Source organism: Bombina bombina, chromosome 9, assembly GCF_027579735.1.
Source record: "Bombina bombina isolate aBomBom1 chromosome 9, aBomBom1.pri, whole genome shotgun sequence".
In the NCBI taxonomy this organism is placed as follows: domain Eukaryota; kingdom Metazoa; phylum Chordata; class Amphibia; order Anura; family Bombinatoridae; genus Bombina; species Bombina bombina.
In genome coordinates, this window is record NC_069507.1 from 107,448,503 (window position 1) to 107,465,243 (window position 16,741).

Below are 16,741 nucleotides of genomic sequence, written 5' to 3' on the forward strand. Positions count from 1 at the left end.
ATACTAACTTTTTAGCCTTGCTGTCTGTGGACAAAAATCCAGATTAGCGTCTCCAAATTAGGTAAAGAGTGGGGTGGAATTTGGCTATTGAAAATTAATTGCAGTAAAAAGGATCTTAATGTGTTTTAGAAACATTACGACTTGGCTGATAGGGAAAGTCAAATTAAACTTGCAAGATTCTGTCAGGGTGCCAGGAATTAGACTGAGACAAGAAGTGCAAAAATAATCACACCTTTATTAATAGCAAAAAATAATAAAAAGTCCACAAGTAAAATAACAAGCCAGGAATCAAAACCAGAACTGGTAGTCAGACGAGCCGAGTCAGGAGCCAAAGTGAATAGTCAGACGAGCCGGAATCAGGAACAAGGAGAACAGCAGAGTCAGGAACAAGCCAGGGATCAGGAACCAGGAGGGATGTCAGACAGCCAGGTAATATACAGGAGCTCTCACAAACAGGTCTGAGACAACGCAAAGGCAAAGCATACTGAACAGAGGCCCTTTAAATAATAAGTGATGACATCACAATTCTGAGACTGCATCCTGTCTCACACTGATGATGTACACCAGTCTGGCCATAAAAGGAAGTGCAGGAAATGAGCAGCATCACACAGTATGCACCAGAGTCAGGAAGAGAAGTGAGTAAAATGGCTGCCAGCAGCACATGGCAAACAGATCAGGGAAAAAAATCTGACAGTACCCTCCCCTCAACGACCCCTCCCCTGCGGGAGGACAAAAGGCTTATAGGGGAAACGTTCATGGAAGGCACGGAGGAGGGCGGGAGCATGAACATCAGAGGAGGGAACCCATGAACGCTCCTCTGGACCATAGCCCCTCCAGTGAACCAAATACTGTACGCGGCCCCTGGACATACGAGAGTCAATAATGCTGCTGACCTCATACTCCACATGGTTGTCAACAAAGATAGGGCGGGGACGAGGCAACATAGTGGTAAACTGATTACAAACCAATGGTTTCAAGAGGGAGACATGAAAAACATTGGAGATGCGTATTGCAGGAGGAAGGTCAAGAAAAGGACCAACATAACGGGGAGCCAGTTTACTGGAAGGCACACAAAGGTTCAAGTTGCGGGAGGACAGCCAAACTCTCTCACCAACTTGGTAGGAAGGCGCGGGCAGACGCCTAAGATCAGCCTGGAACTTTTGGCGCTGCATAGAACGATGAAGGCAATCCTGAATCTGCACCCACGAGAAACGAAATTGCCGGAGATGCTCCTCCAAAGCCGGAATATCCTGAGACATGAATGAATCAGGCAAAAAGGATGGTTGAAACCCATAATTCGCCATGAACGGGGATAACTTGGAGGAAGCATTAATAGCACTATTACGAGCAAACTCTGCCCAAGGTAACAGTTCAGACCAATTATTGTGGTGATCTGAGACATAGCAATGGAGGAACTGTTCCAGAGCTTGATTAGACCGTTCCGCAGCCCCATTGGATTGAGGGTAATATGCAGAGGAGAAGGAAAGCTGGATCACCATTTGAGTACAAAAGGAACGCCAAAATCTGGAGACAAACTGGCTACCCCGGTCCGACACTATCTCCTTGGGTAACTCATGTAAACGGAAGACCTCCCGGGCAAAATTGAAGCAAGCTCCTGAGCGGTAGGCAACTTCTTCAAGGGAATGCAATGTGACATTTTAGAAAAACGGTCAACCACCATAAGGATAACAGTATTGCCATTGGAAACAGGGAGCTCGACAATGAAGTCCATGGAAAGATGTGTCCAAGGACGCTCACCATTAGCAATAGGTTAAAGAAGACCCACAGGAAGACGTTGAGAAGTCTTATTCTGTGCACAAACTGAGCAGAAGGCAACATATGCAGCAACATCAGAACGAAGAGATGGCCACCAGAATTGTCGAGTGACAGACCAAATCATTTGGTTCTTGCCTGGGTGACCTGCGGCTTTAGGATAGTGGTAAATGTGCAAAAGTTTAGTTCGAAGATTCTCAGGAACAAAACACTTACCACAAGGTTTCTCAGGAGGTGCATTGGTTTGTGCAGCCAGGATCTCCTCCCCCATGAGAGAAGTCAAATTAGTACGTATGTTAGCCAAAATATGGTCAGGAGGTATAACTGGAGTAGGTACAGACTCCTCCTTGGACAGAGGCGAAAATTGTCGAGAGAGGGCATCAGCCCTAACATTCTTACTACCAGGCAGGTAGGAGACCACATAATTAAACCAAGACAAAAATAGCGCCCATCTGGCCTGTCGGGGCGACAAACGTTTTGCTTCAGATAGATAAGTTAAATTCTTGTGGTCAGTAAGAATGAGCACTGGCACGCTAGTACCCTCGAGAAGATGCCTCCATTCCTTGAGTGCCAAAATTATGGCCAGTAATTCCCTGTCGCCAATTTCATAATTGCACTCCGCTGGAGACAATTTCTTAGAGAAGAAACCACAAGGATGCAAGGAACCGTCAGGCGTACGACGTTGAGACAAGAGGGCACCTACTCCAGTCTCAGACGCATCAACCTCAAGAACGAAAGGCAGGACAGGGTTAGGATGAGCCAAAACTGGAGCGGCAGCAAAGGCAGTCTTAAGACTATCAAAGGCCTTAATGGCAGTAGGTGACCAATGGAGTGGATCATTCTCTTTACGGGTCATGTCTGTGATAGGTTTGACCAAGGAAGAAAAGTTTTTAATAAACTTTCTATAGTAATTGGTGAACCCCAAAAACGTTGAATAGACCGAAGACCAACTGGGCGAGGCCACTGCAGAACTGCAGATAACTTGTCAGGATCCATGGAGAACCCTGCAACGGAGATAACATAACCTAGGAAGGTTACTTGAGTCTGATGGAACTCACATTTCTCGAGTTTACAAAACAGGCCATTCTCACGTAGTCTCTGAAGAACCCGTGTAACATCAGAACGATGAGCCTCAAGTGTGGGTGAGTGTATGAGGATGTCGTCTAAGTACACCACAACACACTGTTTTAACATATCTCGTAGGACATCATTAATAAATTCCTGGAAAACAGCAGGAGCATTACATAGGCCAAAGGGCATTACAAGATACTCATAATGCCCGCTCCTGGTGTTAAATGCTGTTTTCCATTCGTGGCCCTCCTTGATCCTAACGAGATTGTACGCTCCTCTCAAATCAAGTTTAGTAAAGACCGTAGCTCCCTTGAGGCGGTCAAAGAGTTCCGTAATGAGCGGAATAGGGTAAGCATTCTTAATGGTAAGACGATTAAGACCCCTATAATCGATGCATGGTCTTAACTCGCCACCCTTTTTCTTCACAAAGAAGAAGCCAGCCCCTGCAGGAGAGCAGGATTTGCGGATGATCCCCCGCAACAGAGCATCGGAAACATACTCCTCCATAGCACAATTCTCCGCAACAGAGGGTAAACCCGGCCCCGAGTAGGAATGGCTCCGGGTTGTAGGTCTATGGCACAATCATAAGACCAGTGAGGAGGCAACGTACCAGCACGCACCTTGTCAAAAACGTCTAGGAACTCTCGGTACTCCTCTTGCAATTGAGATACCGAAGACGTGCACAAGACTTTAACTGGTTTCCGAAGACAAGTGGAAATACATTGCAGAGACCACGACAAAATTTCGGACCTGCGCCAGTCGAGACTGGGATTGTGCTTTTGGAGCCAGGGATAAACCAGAATAACCCGAAAATGTGGAGAGTTTATCACCTGAAACTGGAGGGTTTCAAAATGGAGAGCCCCAACAGCCATGGATAACGGAGCAGTTTCGTGAGTAACGAGTGTGGGCTGAAGGGGCCTGCCATCAATGGCCTCAATAGCAAGCGGAAAGGACCGAGGCAAAACAGGAATGGAGTGCTTTGATATAAAAGCACTGTCAATGAAATAGCCCACAGCACCGGAGTCAACAAGATCCTGGGTGACTATGGAGGAGTCCACCCAGGAAAGGACAATCGTGACCAAAGGTTTCTCCTTTAGCGGTTCCGGGGACGAGAATAAACCACCCAAGGTTTGCCCCAGACAGGACCTTAGGTGTGAGCGTTTCCCGGCCATGTAGGACAAGACTTCAAAAGGTGGCCCTGTAACCCACAATAGAGGCAGAGCCCCTCCCTCCTCCTAAAGGTCCTCTCCGCCGCAGAGAGACGTGTGAATCTCAACTGCATCGGCTCAGCAGTACCTGGTGACTCGGGACAAGGAGGCATGGGAGGAGAGGGAGGCATGGATGGGAACGAACACGTAGGAGACAACGGAACAGGAGGCTTCCGCAAGCGCTCCTTGAAAGAGGGCCTCTCACTTAGTCTGATATCAATTAGGATCAAAAAAGACACCAATGCCTCAAAATCTTCTGGTAAATCTCTGGCAGCAACTTCGTCCTTAATCGCATCAGAGAGACCATGAAAGAAGGCGGCAACAAGGGCTTCATTGTTCCAACCTACCTCTGCGGCAAGCGTACTGAACTCAATGGCATACTGAGCAACAGATCTTGTACCTTGCTGAATGGACATGAGTCGTTTAACAGCAGAGGAGGAGCGAGCCGGAACATCAAATACCCTTCGAAAGTAGGCCACAAATTCAGGGTAATTTGAAATCACAGGTTTATTAGTGTCCCACAAGGGATTAGCCCAGGCAAGAGCTGTGTCAGTAGGGTAACGAGATGAGAAATCCCACCTTAGCTCTGTCAGAGGGAAACGCCTGAGGTAACATCTCAAAGTAAATGCCCACCTGGTTCAAAAACCCTCTGCACTGATTAGGATCACCTCCATATCGCTGAGGTAGAGGTGCAGAACCGGACATGCTCCTGGCAGGACTAGGTGCAGCAGCGGAAACAGGAGCGCCATAACTTGCGGGACACTTTGGTCCAAATGTGCAGTGCGAGTCAGCAGGGTTTGCAGGGATAGTGCAAATTGATCCAAACGGTGATCCTGTTCATCCATCCTGGAAATTATGGCAGGTAAAGGTGGATTATTAGCACCATCAGGATTCATGGCCCTTTTGTAATGTCAGGGTGCCAGGAATCAGACTGAGACAAGAAGTGCAAAAATAATCCCACCTTTATGAATAGCAAAAAATAATAAAAAGTCCACAAGTAAAATAACAAGCCAGGAATCAAAACCAGAACTGGTAGTCAGATGAGCCGAGTCAGGAGCCAAAGCGAATAGTCAGACGAGCCGGAATCAGGAACAAGGAGAACAGCAGATTCAGGAACAAGCCAGGGATCAGGAACCAGGAGGGACGTCAGACAGCCAGGTAATACACAGGAGCTCTCACAAACAGGTCTGAGACAACGCAAGGGCAAAGCATACTGAACAGAGGCCCTTTAAATAATAAGTGATGACATCACAATTCTGAGACTGCATCCTGTCTCACACGGATGATGTACACCAGTCTGGCCATAAAAGGAAGTGCAGGAAATGAGTAGCATCACACAGTATGCACCAGAGTCAGGAATAGAGGTGAGTAAAATGGCTGCCAGCAGCACATGGCAAACAGATCAGGGAAAAACCCTGACAGATTCAGATAGAGCATGTTGTTTTAAGACACTTTTAAATTAACTTCTATTTTTAAATATACTTTGTTATCTTGGCATCCATTGTTAAAAAGAATATGTACGGGGGGCGGAGTTAGCCAGCAGAGTTTGTTTGCTTGGGAGACTCCTCCACTTCAAAATACACAGTCACTACTGAGACTCTGGTGCTAACCTTTTAATATCAGCTCATAACTAAGCTAAATACAGAACCTGTGTCTGTTGGGATCACATCTGTTAGTATTACGGTGTCTTATGTGCTCTAGCTGTGACATCTTCTTCCCAGTGTGGCCTTTATCAGCCTACATTTAAAACATTCCAAGCTACACTTTTGACATTGACGGCTGTGTACCCACTTTAGTGAGCAGAGAAGACACTGATACTTCCCACCAAGTTTGGACACCCTCCCCTCCTTTCCCGCTGCCCCTAGTGACAGCGGGTCATACCCAATCCCCTTTTCCCACTTCGCCCAAAAGGGAGCACTCCCCTGGGAGGGGATCATCCACGGACCCTGAATCCACAGTGCTGGCATTAGCATCCTGGGCACCTCAAGGTTACTACAACACAAGGCTAGAGATACCCCATTAGGGGTCTGAGATTACATACCCCATCAAGGACAACATATGGGACAAAAAGCTGTATCTAGGTTCTGAGCCTACCCTAATCCCAAAAAAGTGAGAGGTAAAGGAATACCTTGTAAAATTCAAAGACACTCTCCTATTCCACAAATGTTCTGCTAATTGCATTGTTTGTGGGGAGGGGGAGGTCTTAAGTCTCTGGATCCTGATACATATACACACTACTCTAGTCTATCTTGCAATTCCAAACTCCAACTTTCATCTCCTCTGGTCTGGGCTTTAGACCCCTTGCACAAGCCGTGCCATCCACAGGTCTACGAATGGCACAGTCCAACAAAAGGAAACCAAAGCCACCAGTTGGCCCCAAAAGGACTGTGGCGGATCATTTTAACCCTATGCTACTATCTGCAAATGAAGATTCGCAGGACAGCTCAAATACCTCTACACCAGGATCAGACATGGTGGCCACCACTCTTCAGGCCCTTCAAGATGCTGTCCCAACAACCGTAACACCTTCATTTATTCTATCATCCCTGCAATCTTTACTCGAGGCACACTACTCCTCTTTTCAATCCCAAATTACTGCCTTACTGGCAGAGATGCGACGGGATCTGACCTCTACTTCAGAAAGAGTGGACACAATTGAAAGGAAGCAGGAGGACATGGCAGTTGAGCAAGCTAATGTCCTGGCATATGCGCAGAGTCTGGCGGAGCAGCTTATTATGCTGGAAAATAAAGTTGCGGATGCTGAAGACCGATCCCACCGCAATAATCTACGTCTTAGGGGAATTCCTGAGAGTGTGGCCTCAAGTGACCTAGTCACTCACCTGACCGAATTCTTCAACCTTCTGACACCACCAGTGAATCCAAATGAGGGACTTATTGACAGAGCGCATAGGGCCCTTCGCCCTAGAAGCCTAGCGACTGATAAACCAAGGGATGTCATTGTACGGCTGCATTTCTATATGTATAAAGAGCGGCTTGTTAGAGCCTACATGTCCAAGCCTACTTTGCCAGACCAGTTCAAGGACATCACAATCTTCGCTGATCTTTCTCACCACACCCTTCAACAGCGAAAGTCTTTTGGAGACTTCACTAAGTTCCTTAGAGCACATAATATAAAGTATAGATGGGGTCATCCGACAAGACTTTTTGTTCTGAAAGATAATCAACAGCATATAGTCACCACAATCGAGCAAAGTCAAAGTCTTCTGCAGAGGTGGAGCTCTACATCTTCACATGGCACCCCACCCCAAAGCCTTTTGAATCCTTTGGTCCCACAATGGAGCCCACTCCCTCAAAGGCTACCCAAGGACTCAGCTACACTCAGTCAAACCCAAGAGGAGGGTGATGACTGACTATGAGACACTGGGAAGGTGAAATGTTTACACCCGCTTTTTCTCTCCATCTCTATATATAAACTGCAAGTGACTTTCCTATTGATAAAATTTTTCTCTGCTTTTACTTTGATACATGCAAAGACCTTAATCCTAAATGCATATGTGTCCCTCCCCTCCCTCCCTCCCTCTATTCCCCCTTTCCTCTCTTCCCTCCTTTCCCCTCCCTTCCCCGCTCCTTTTCCTTTTTTTTTTTTTTTCTCTTCTCCCTCTCTTTTTACCTTATCCCCTCTTCAACTGGTATACCCCTTCATACTCAAACTAAGAATTAGGAATGCACTTCAGTTTTTAGGAATGTATTTGTAAATATGCCATTGCTAGTGTGCTATATTCTGCCTAGATGGTGGGGTACACATACTGGCAATCTATTACTGGGTCTACCAATCATTGGTTGTGATGCCTTCTTGTGCACTGTTATCATGGATATGTTAACTGTTTTATAGTTGAATTATATCCTAGGCGATGTATACTATAATGTATATGCCAGTTTGTGTTACATGCTTCCTTTTCCATTGACATACTCTTAGCCTATCTGTCTTGGGATGGGCTTGTGCGCTGTCTGCAATTTGCAGTGCCGGGAGGTATAGTGTTCCACAGCTGGCATATTTGCTCTCTCCGTTTTGATTGTTCATGTTATGGTGATGTTTCACAGCCATTGATCATTGAAGATTATATGCCACTCTTATTGCGACTATTACTGTTATATTTATGTACTGCGAGTATTACTACTGATGTATTTCCTATACCTTGCCTTGTCCTCAGACCCCTTTTTTTTCCTCCTCATCTTTTCTTATCTTACTCCCTCTTCCACTGGTATACCCCTCCACATTCAAACTAAGAACTAGGGATGCACTTAAGCTTTCTGAGAACGTATTTGTCAATATGTCATTGCTAGTGTGCTATATTTTGCCTAGATGGTGGGGTAGACACACACTGGCAATTTACTACCAGGTCTACCATTGGTTATGATATCTTCTTACGCACTGTTCTCTTGTATATGTTATTTGTTATATAATTGAATTACATCCTAGGCGACACATATTACAATGTCTATGCCATTCTGTACTACACACTACCTATGCTATTGCTATACTACTAAGCCTATCTATCTTAAGATGAGCTTGTGCGTTATTTGCAATTTGCAGTATCATGGAGGTGTGGTGCTACACAATTGGCATATTTGTTCTCTCTGCTTTGATTGTTATTATTACGTTGATGTTTAACAGCCATTGATGTTGGCCTAGCACTAATAGCTCACATATAGCCTTAACCTCATATCCCCATCCCTTTCCCCCCCCCATCTTGACAACTTTGTACTAGGTTTGCTATTTGTCCCTTTGCTTATATGTACTCTATTGTGGTGTATGTTGTATATGTTTTTAAAGGGCTCATATGCTACAAGGTGTATACTACAATGAATATTACATATTTTTTTTTTCTCTCTTTCCTCTCCTTTCCCCATCTTCTCCCTTCTCTCCTCTTACTGCCCCCTCTCCTACATCCGGAGACTGTGCTTCCCCCTCCTCCCTTCCTCTCACATCATATTCTTCCTTCTCTTTATTGTATATTTATCTCTCTAATGTTAAACTAATAACCAAAGTTATCAGTTAATACTGGCTACCCCCCCCCCCCCCCACTTAAAGTACTCTGGAAGCGTGTTCCAGAGGCTACACACGCGGTTTACCTTGGTTATATACCGCATCCTTTGTGCTCGTTTTTTTTTTCTTTCTTGTTGATTGTTTATCCTTTCTTTTCTCAGATATTGTCCGCACCATCGGTTCTCTTTTTAATTTACTGAGACTGTGCTGAGTTCTACCTATCTACCCTTTCCCCTTTTTTTTCCCCTTCTTCCCCTCCCTTTTCCGCTCCTCCACCCTATTTGCCCTCCCCCTCAATTACCCTCTTTTCCATAGTGAACCCCAACTCCTACTTGACAGCCCCTCTGGCTCCTGCCCACAGGAGGAGGAAATACAAGTGAATTATGCCATTCTGTTGTGTAACCCACAACGTGAGGGGGCTCAACTCTCCGACTAAGCGCAGTATCTGCCTTAGGTCTCTAGCCAAATCTGGAGCCCACCTGGTTTTTCTCCAGGAAACTCATTGGGTAAAGGGTGCAAAAATACCCATTCAATCTAAATTATACCCGATAGTTGAGACTGCTAGCTTTTCCCAGAAATCAAGAGGAACGGCTATTCTTATACATAAAGACGTCTCTTATGAGAGCATTTTTGTTGACTCTGACCCTCAGGGTAGATATTTAATTCTTGTTTGTAAGCTGGATGGTGTTATTTATACTCTGGCCTCTTACTATGGACCCAATAAGCAACATATCCGCTCATTACGTAAATTTCTCCAGAAACTGGAGGCTTTGCGTCAGGGCCCCTTGCTTCTCGCCGGGGACTTTAATATTGTATGGGACCCCAACCTGGATAGGCGATCGGATACGACCCGCAAATTAATTAAACCAGTGGCTGAACTGTCACACAAATTTCGGAATTTGATCTATCTGTTCGACGTATGGCGTGCCCTTAACTCGTCTGCTCGCGATTACACCTACTTCTCTTCGGTGCATCGCTCTTACTCACGATTAGACTTTTTCTTTTGCGATCCGGGTCTCTTGGACGGCGTAACTCGTGCCTGGATCCCCCAATGCTCATGGTCAGACCACAACCCTGTGTATATTAATCTACGCTCCACTATGGAACTCCAACGTTCCTCAACGTGGTGCTTACACCCCCATTTGTTCACAGCTCCCGGAACAGAAGCCTCTATTGCCGGGGATCTTGCGGAATTTCTATCTTTAAACGACACTAATGAAGTGGACGACTTCACTTTGTGGGCCGCGTTGAAGGTGTATATTCGGGGGTCGTTCATAAAAATAGCAGCAGCTGAGAAAAAGCGTAAAGGGGAAACCTTAGCGCAGCTTACTATGAGTCTTCGTAAGATCTCTGAGGAGAATAAAGTAAATCCCACAGTTGCGTTGTCCAAACATTTAGCGGATATCAAAACACGGATAGTTCACCTAGAGACCGAGAGGTCAGCCGTGAGGCTTTTACGGCTTAAAGAAATCTACTACCACAAAGGTAATAAAGCCGATAGACTACTTGCTAATAGGCTGCGCCAAAAAACTGCAGCAGCACGCATCCCCCTGTTGAAGGTGGATGGACAATGCATTACGAAACCCACAGACATTGGCAATGCCTTTGCGGATTGTTATGCTTCCCTCTATAATTTGAAACAGGGAGGCTCGACTCTCCCCCCAACACCTGAAATTATAGACACATTCCTAACCACACTAAATCTTCCTTCGGTTCCTCAGGATCGTATTGACTCCTTACAGAGTCCCATCTTGCTAACGGAAATCAAAATAGCTATTAAATCCCTCAAAGCCTTTAAATCACCGGGGCCGGATGGTTTTTCGGACTTATTTTATAAAAAATTCCAAACTCAGCTGATTCCCATTTTAGGGCGTCTTTTTTCACTGGCAAGTGAGCAGGGAACTTTCCCGGCTGAATTTTTGCTGGCCACTATTATCACCCTTCCAAAACAAGGGAAGGACTCGACCCTTTGCGGAAGTTATAGGCCAATTTCATTGCTGAACCTTGACGTTAAGCTCTATGCCAAAATTCTAGCTTCGCGCCTTAACTCCTTGCTACCTATGTTGGTCGACTCTGATCAGGTGGGCTTTGTCTTACAGCGTCAAGGCCCAGATAATACAAGAAGGCTCCTGAATGTCTATTTTGAGGCTCATAGATCGCATCTGCCCTGTGTCACCCTGTCGCTAGATGCTGAGAAAGCCTTCGACAGGGTGAACTGGGAATATATGTTCGCCGTGTTACGATGATTTGGCCTCCCGGAGCCTTTTATCACGGCGATCGCGCCGTTGTATTCTACTCCGTCGGCAGTGGTCAAGGGCCTGGGGTTCTGCTCCAGACCTTTCTTGATAACGAATAGCACGAGACAAGGGTGTCCATTGTCCCCACTCATATTTGCCCTTATGATGGAGCCCCTGGCCGAGGCTATCCGGTCTTGCCCCCAGATTAAAGGGGTCTCTATACATCATACAGAGCAGAAGACGGCTCTGTTCGCAGACGATTTAACAGTACTCTTATCTGACCCTCTTTCTTCTCTTCCCCATCTGTTCTCCTTGTTGGACAAATTTGCCTTAGTTAGTTATTATAAACTAAATGTTCTTAAAACAGAGGCTTACGCAATCAACATCTCGGAAGAGACTCTCAATACACTAAAAAGCACATACAAGTTCTTGTGGTCCACATCACATATCAAACATCTTGGGGTCTATCTATCCCATAGTGTATCGGAGATGATTGACTTAAATTTTACCCCCCTGTTATCAAACATCGAGAAATCTACTGACACGTGGAATGTTCCATCATTGTCGTGGCTGGGTCGGATAGCAGCCTTCAAAATGAGCCTCCTCCCGAAACTTACTTATTTGTTTCGCTCTTTATCCATCCCAATTCCTAGATCTACAATTTATAAATTCCAACAACTGTGCAATAAATTCATATGGCGCAATAAGGTCCCGAGACTAGCTACTAACATCCTGCAAAAGCCCTTGCTGGCTGGCGGGGCGGCTGCCCCCAATATTTTAAAATATCACGAAGCAGCCAGACTATCCCACGTAACTCAGTGGAGCTCGCCGCTGGAGAGCCGGTGGGCTGAGATTGAGCAGGCATCCCTTCCGGCTGGGTATACCCTGAGAGATCTGTTGTGGATTCCTAGGCACTCCAGGCCACCTGCCCTTTTGGCTAACCCTATTATAAAATCGAATTTGAGATTTTGGGATAAGCTTCGTAACCTTCCATCTATAGCACCTCACCCTTCGCCATCACACTCACTGAGAGGATTGCTATTATCACTACCGGACTCTCACCCTAATTTATGGCTTGCTTTGGGCTTAACCAAGATAGCAGACCTCTATGTAGGAGATAAATTACTCACCTATCAAGATTTCCTTCGGAAATTTAGTCCACCCCCTCTTTTGCACTTTGAGTTTTGGAGACTACGTAGCCTCCTTGTATCGTGGGGCTTTGATAAAGGCCCTCTGAGAACCAAAACTGTCTGGGAGGTGAGATGGGACTCCCTGTCCCCTCCTGCCAGACTCCTATCTATCTCATATCTTATACTTATGAATCCTCCAGTCTTTTACAAATCCCCCCCAGTACGACACTGGGAATCTTCCTTCACATGAACCACAACAATGGCGGGTTGCGGTCCAACTCACCAAAAAAGCTATACACTGTACAACTTTGTATGAGTTGTTTCTCAAGGTCGTACTCCAATGGCATATGACTCCTATCCGCCTTTTTAAAATTTCGCCTGTTAACTCACCTAAGTGCTGGAGGGGATGCGAAGACTTGGGAACCCCTCAACATATTTGGTGGTCTTGTCCACAGATCCAGCCGCTCTGGCAGAAGGCAATCCAATATTGTTCTTCAGAGGGTATCCATTTACCCATGTCATCAAGTACATGCCTATTTCACATCTTGCCCAGGCAGTTGACCCTGCCTAAAAAATTGTTCTGTATCTACCTATTCTTAGCCGTTAAACTAGCTGTGGCCCGTATGTGGCTACAGCGTGTCTCACCCTCTTGAGAGCAAGTGACCGACATCTTAAACTTTGTTAGGAAGATGGAATCCTATGTCTCCCACATCCATGGGTCAGAAGACCTCCAGATCAAAATCTGGGCATACGGCCCAGAGTAATTTTTACTGCATATATTATGGGGAACCCATGGTTCCTTAGTATTGTTCTTTTCTAATACTATACGAACAATCTTACCTATCCAGGCCCCCCCCTTCCTTCCCTAGAATGAATCCGATTCCCCCTTGCCCCCTTTTTTTTTTTTTCTCCCTCTCAACCCCCCCTTCTATCTGATAGCTTGGCACAGTCTCTATATGGTTTGACTAATATATCTGATTTGCAATATTCTATGGTTAAGCTATGATGTTGGTAAGAACAGTCATGATATGACCTTTACATTATGTGGAAAATGCTGATCTATCTGGACAATTAGCAATGTGTCTGTCTTCCCACAGCAACTGGCCTTTAGCACTCCCACCTGGAGTGGTGGGGGGAAAATTGGAGACCCACAGGCAAATGACTCTAACATTCAGCATTCTCTCTTGTGTCTCTTATTATGTATGTCTGTTCTATATATTGTAATTTACTATTAGTACTGTATTATGTACTATTGATATTTACATATATGCTTTTGATGCTCTTATGTTCACTCATCTATTAAAATAATAAAAAATTATTTAAAAAAAAAAAAAATATGTACATATCCTACACTAGTGGGAGCTAGCTGGTGATTGGTTCCTGCAAACATTTGTCTTTTGTGATTGGCTGACTAAATGTGTTCAGCTAGTTCTTAGTAGTACATTGTTGTTCCTTCAGCAAATGATATCAAGGGAATGAAGCAGATTTGATAATAAAAGTAAATTGGAAAGTTGTTTAAAATTGTATATTCTATCTGAATCCTAAAGAAAAAATAATTGGGTTTCATGTCCCTTTAATCTATAGCAACACAAAAGAAATATGTTTACTGCTCCTTTAACACTGCCATATTCCACAGTTATTGGTTAAACACTCTAGTGACCCATTTATAACTTTCCATAATTAGCCTCTGCAGAGAAGGATATCATGGCAGGAGCTTCTGCTTTATAAACACTACAACTTTGTTTTTCAATATTTAAACAACTAATAAAATTTTAAAGGATACGTCTGCATATTGCCAGGAAATCTTTGCTTTTGAATGCATAATTATATTTTGTATTTATTTATGTGAATGTAAAGTTTAATGAATAAGTGCCCTGTATCTAAAAATACTCTTAGAAACAAGGGCACTTTCATTCATTAAACTTTACATTGAAGCTTCTTTTTTAAAATACCTTTTCTTTATGGAAAGCAAACCGGCAATCTTCACCAGCAGTTCCTACTGTTGTTATCACAGCGATGACAAATCCGGCTTCCTCCAATAATTGCATGCCCCCTTTGGTGTCCAGCTCGTGGGGCAACGCAGTGATTGAAGGAAGACGGATTTATCATCGATCTGCTATTTACAGCAGGAGCTGCGGGCGGAGGAACAGTGGTATGTTTACCACAAAGAAAAGGTAAGTATTTTAAAAAAGAAGCTTCAATGTAAAGTTTAATTAATGAAATTGCCCCTGTTTTTAAGAGTATTTTTAGATACCGGGCACTTATTCATTAAACTTTACCTTCACTTTAATGTCCCTTTAATGACAAACAAGCCAGCAATGAATATAACAGAAATATTTAGGCAGTAAAAGGGAATATTATACATACCTGCAAATACCTTCATTTTGCATTAATATTATAGGCTTGAAATATGATGCTGCAGATGTAAACGCAGATGGCAAATTGATACGTTCATCTTTTAAAGGAACAGGACCTTTCACAGCCAGAATTTTACTATTAGTTAAAACTGGAACAAACCCTAACAAAAAAAGAAGTCGCTATTAATGTTGATAGAGAGGCGTACCAGGGGATTTATGTGAAACTATTACTGCTGAAAAACTAAATGAAAAAAGTATAAAGTACAAATTAACAAGAATAAATACCTGATGTAGGCTCTGAAAAGTCATCTGTGAATTCAGAAGGCAGATCTTTTAAGTGTGCATCTGTTTTCTGCGCTGACTAGGCACAAAATAGATATGTCTGAATACATTTATATACTTTTTGCAAAACAAAAAAAATTATAACACAAACTTGACAGATAAGTGTAAAGGACCTTGCATTTTAAGAGCCATTAAACTTTCTTTCTTAAAGTGAATGTCAATTTTGATGCTAAAGTGCCCGGTTTTTAAAAATTTGATTAAAAACAGGGGCACTTTAATTCATCAAAATTTACATTTCACTCCTGTTGAGAAAAAAAACTTACCTTTTAATCTTCACAGCAGCTCCAGCTTCCTCCGGTCGTTGCAAGCCATTTCTGATGTCAGAAATAATGGATAGGTCATCCTCCAATCACGGCTTCCCCCCCCCCCCCCTGGGGGAATCAGTGTCTGATTCAACGTTGTGATTGGAGGAAGCCGGATTCCTCATTTTAGACCCAGGAAGAGGCTTTGTGACGGGTGGAGGAAGCTGGAGCTTCTGTGAAGATTAAAAGGTAAGTTTTTTTTCTCAACAGGAGTGAAATGTAAATTTTGATGAATTAAAGTGCCCCTGTTTTTAATCGAATTTTTAAAAACCGTGCACTTTAGCATCAAAATTGACATTCACTTTAAGTATTTTTTAGGTCTATTGTGCTTTTATTAAATTTGCAGTATAAGTCAAAAATGTATTACCCATAGCCCATATATAATAATATTTTACATCTTCAAATAAGTAGTGTAGCACTCCGTTGGCTGCCCCCAAACTGACAGCTTTTTTTTTTTTTATTGTCAGGTGCAGGCGGTACAGCCAGTGAGGATAACACCAATCGTGCCATACATAGGCAACTATAGGCACAAACCTCATTAGTTGTACAACCTACAGCTAACAATAAGATAAAAAAGCTGTGAGTGTGCCACGTTGAGATGTAAAATATTATTATATAAGGGCACCCGGCAATGCAACTTTTAGTGCACATTTAATGGCACAATATACCTATTTAAAATGTGAAAAAAAGTTTATCACTTTATAAAGTCTCATCTAAACTTTTTGTCCTTACCTGATGTGCACAATTGCTTATGCTTGCCCAAATATCTTTACTGTTTATGCCTTTGTGTAACAGATAATTACTGCAAATCTGTAATGGGAAATAAATGTTGCATTTACAAAACAGTAATTGATTATTCATAAAATCTCAACACAAATATTTAATCTTTAGTACTTGGTTAAAGAGACATGAAACCCATCATTTTTCTTTCCTGTTTAAAATAGAGCATACAACTTTAAACAACTTTCCAATTTACTTCTATTGTTTTATTTGCTTTGTTTTCTTAATATCCTTTGTGGAAAAGCATATCTGGATAAGCTCAGGAGGTGGGAGCTAGATGCTGATTGGTGGCTGCACATAAATGCCCCTAGTTATTGGTTTACCAATGTGTTCAGCTCCCAGTAGTGCATTGCTGCTCCTTCAATAAAGGATACCAAGAGAATTAAGCAAAATTGTTAATGGAAGTAAATTAGAAAGTTGTTTAGAATTGTATGCACTATTGGAACCATGAATGACATTTTTTGGGTTTCATGTCTCTTTAAGGCGTTTTTAAGGAATCACGAAACTCAAAATGTTTTTATTTCATGATTCAG

At 43.5% G+C, this 16,741-nt stretch overlaps 1 protein-coding gene across 1 annotated transcript in view; it reads right to left on the reverse strand.

Moving 5' to 3' along the window:
• The window catches only part of KNDC1 (kinase non-catalytic C-lobe domain containing 1), a 266,031-nt gene that overhangs the window by 161,183 nt on the left and 88,107 nt on the right, over window positions 1-16,741 (reverse strand). The window contains exons 11-13 of the mRNA XM_053692913.1: window positions 16,161-16,238; window positions 15,070-15,145; window positions 14,795-14,945 (exon numbers count right to left, since the gene is read on the reverse strand). Coding sequence (XP_053548888.1) covers window positions 14,795-14,945; window positions 15,070-15,145; window positions 16,161-16,238 — 305 coding nt within the window. The remainder of the gene's footprint in view (window positions 1-14,794; window positions 14,946-15,069; window positions 15,146-16,160; window positions 16,239-16,741) is intronic.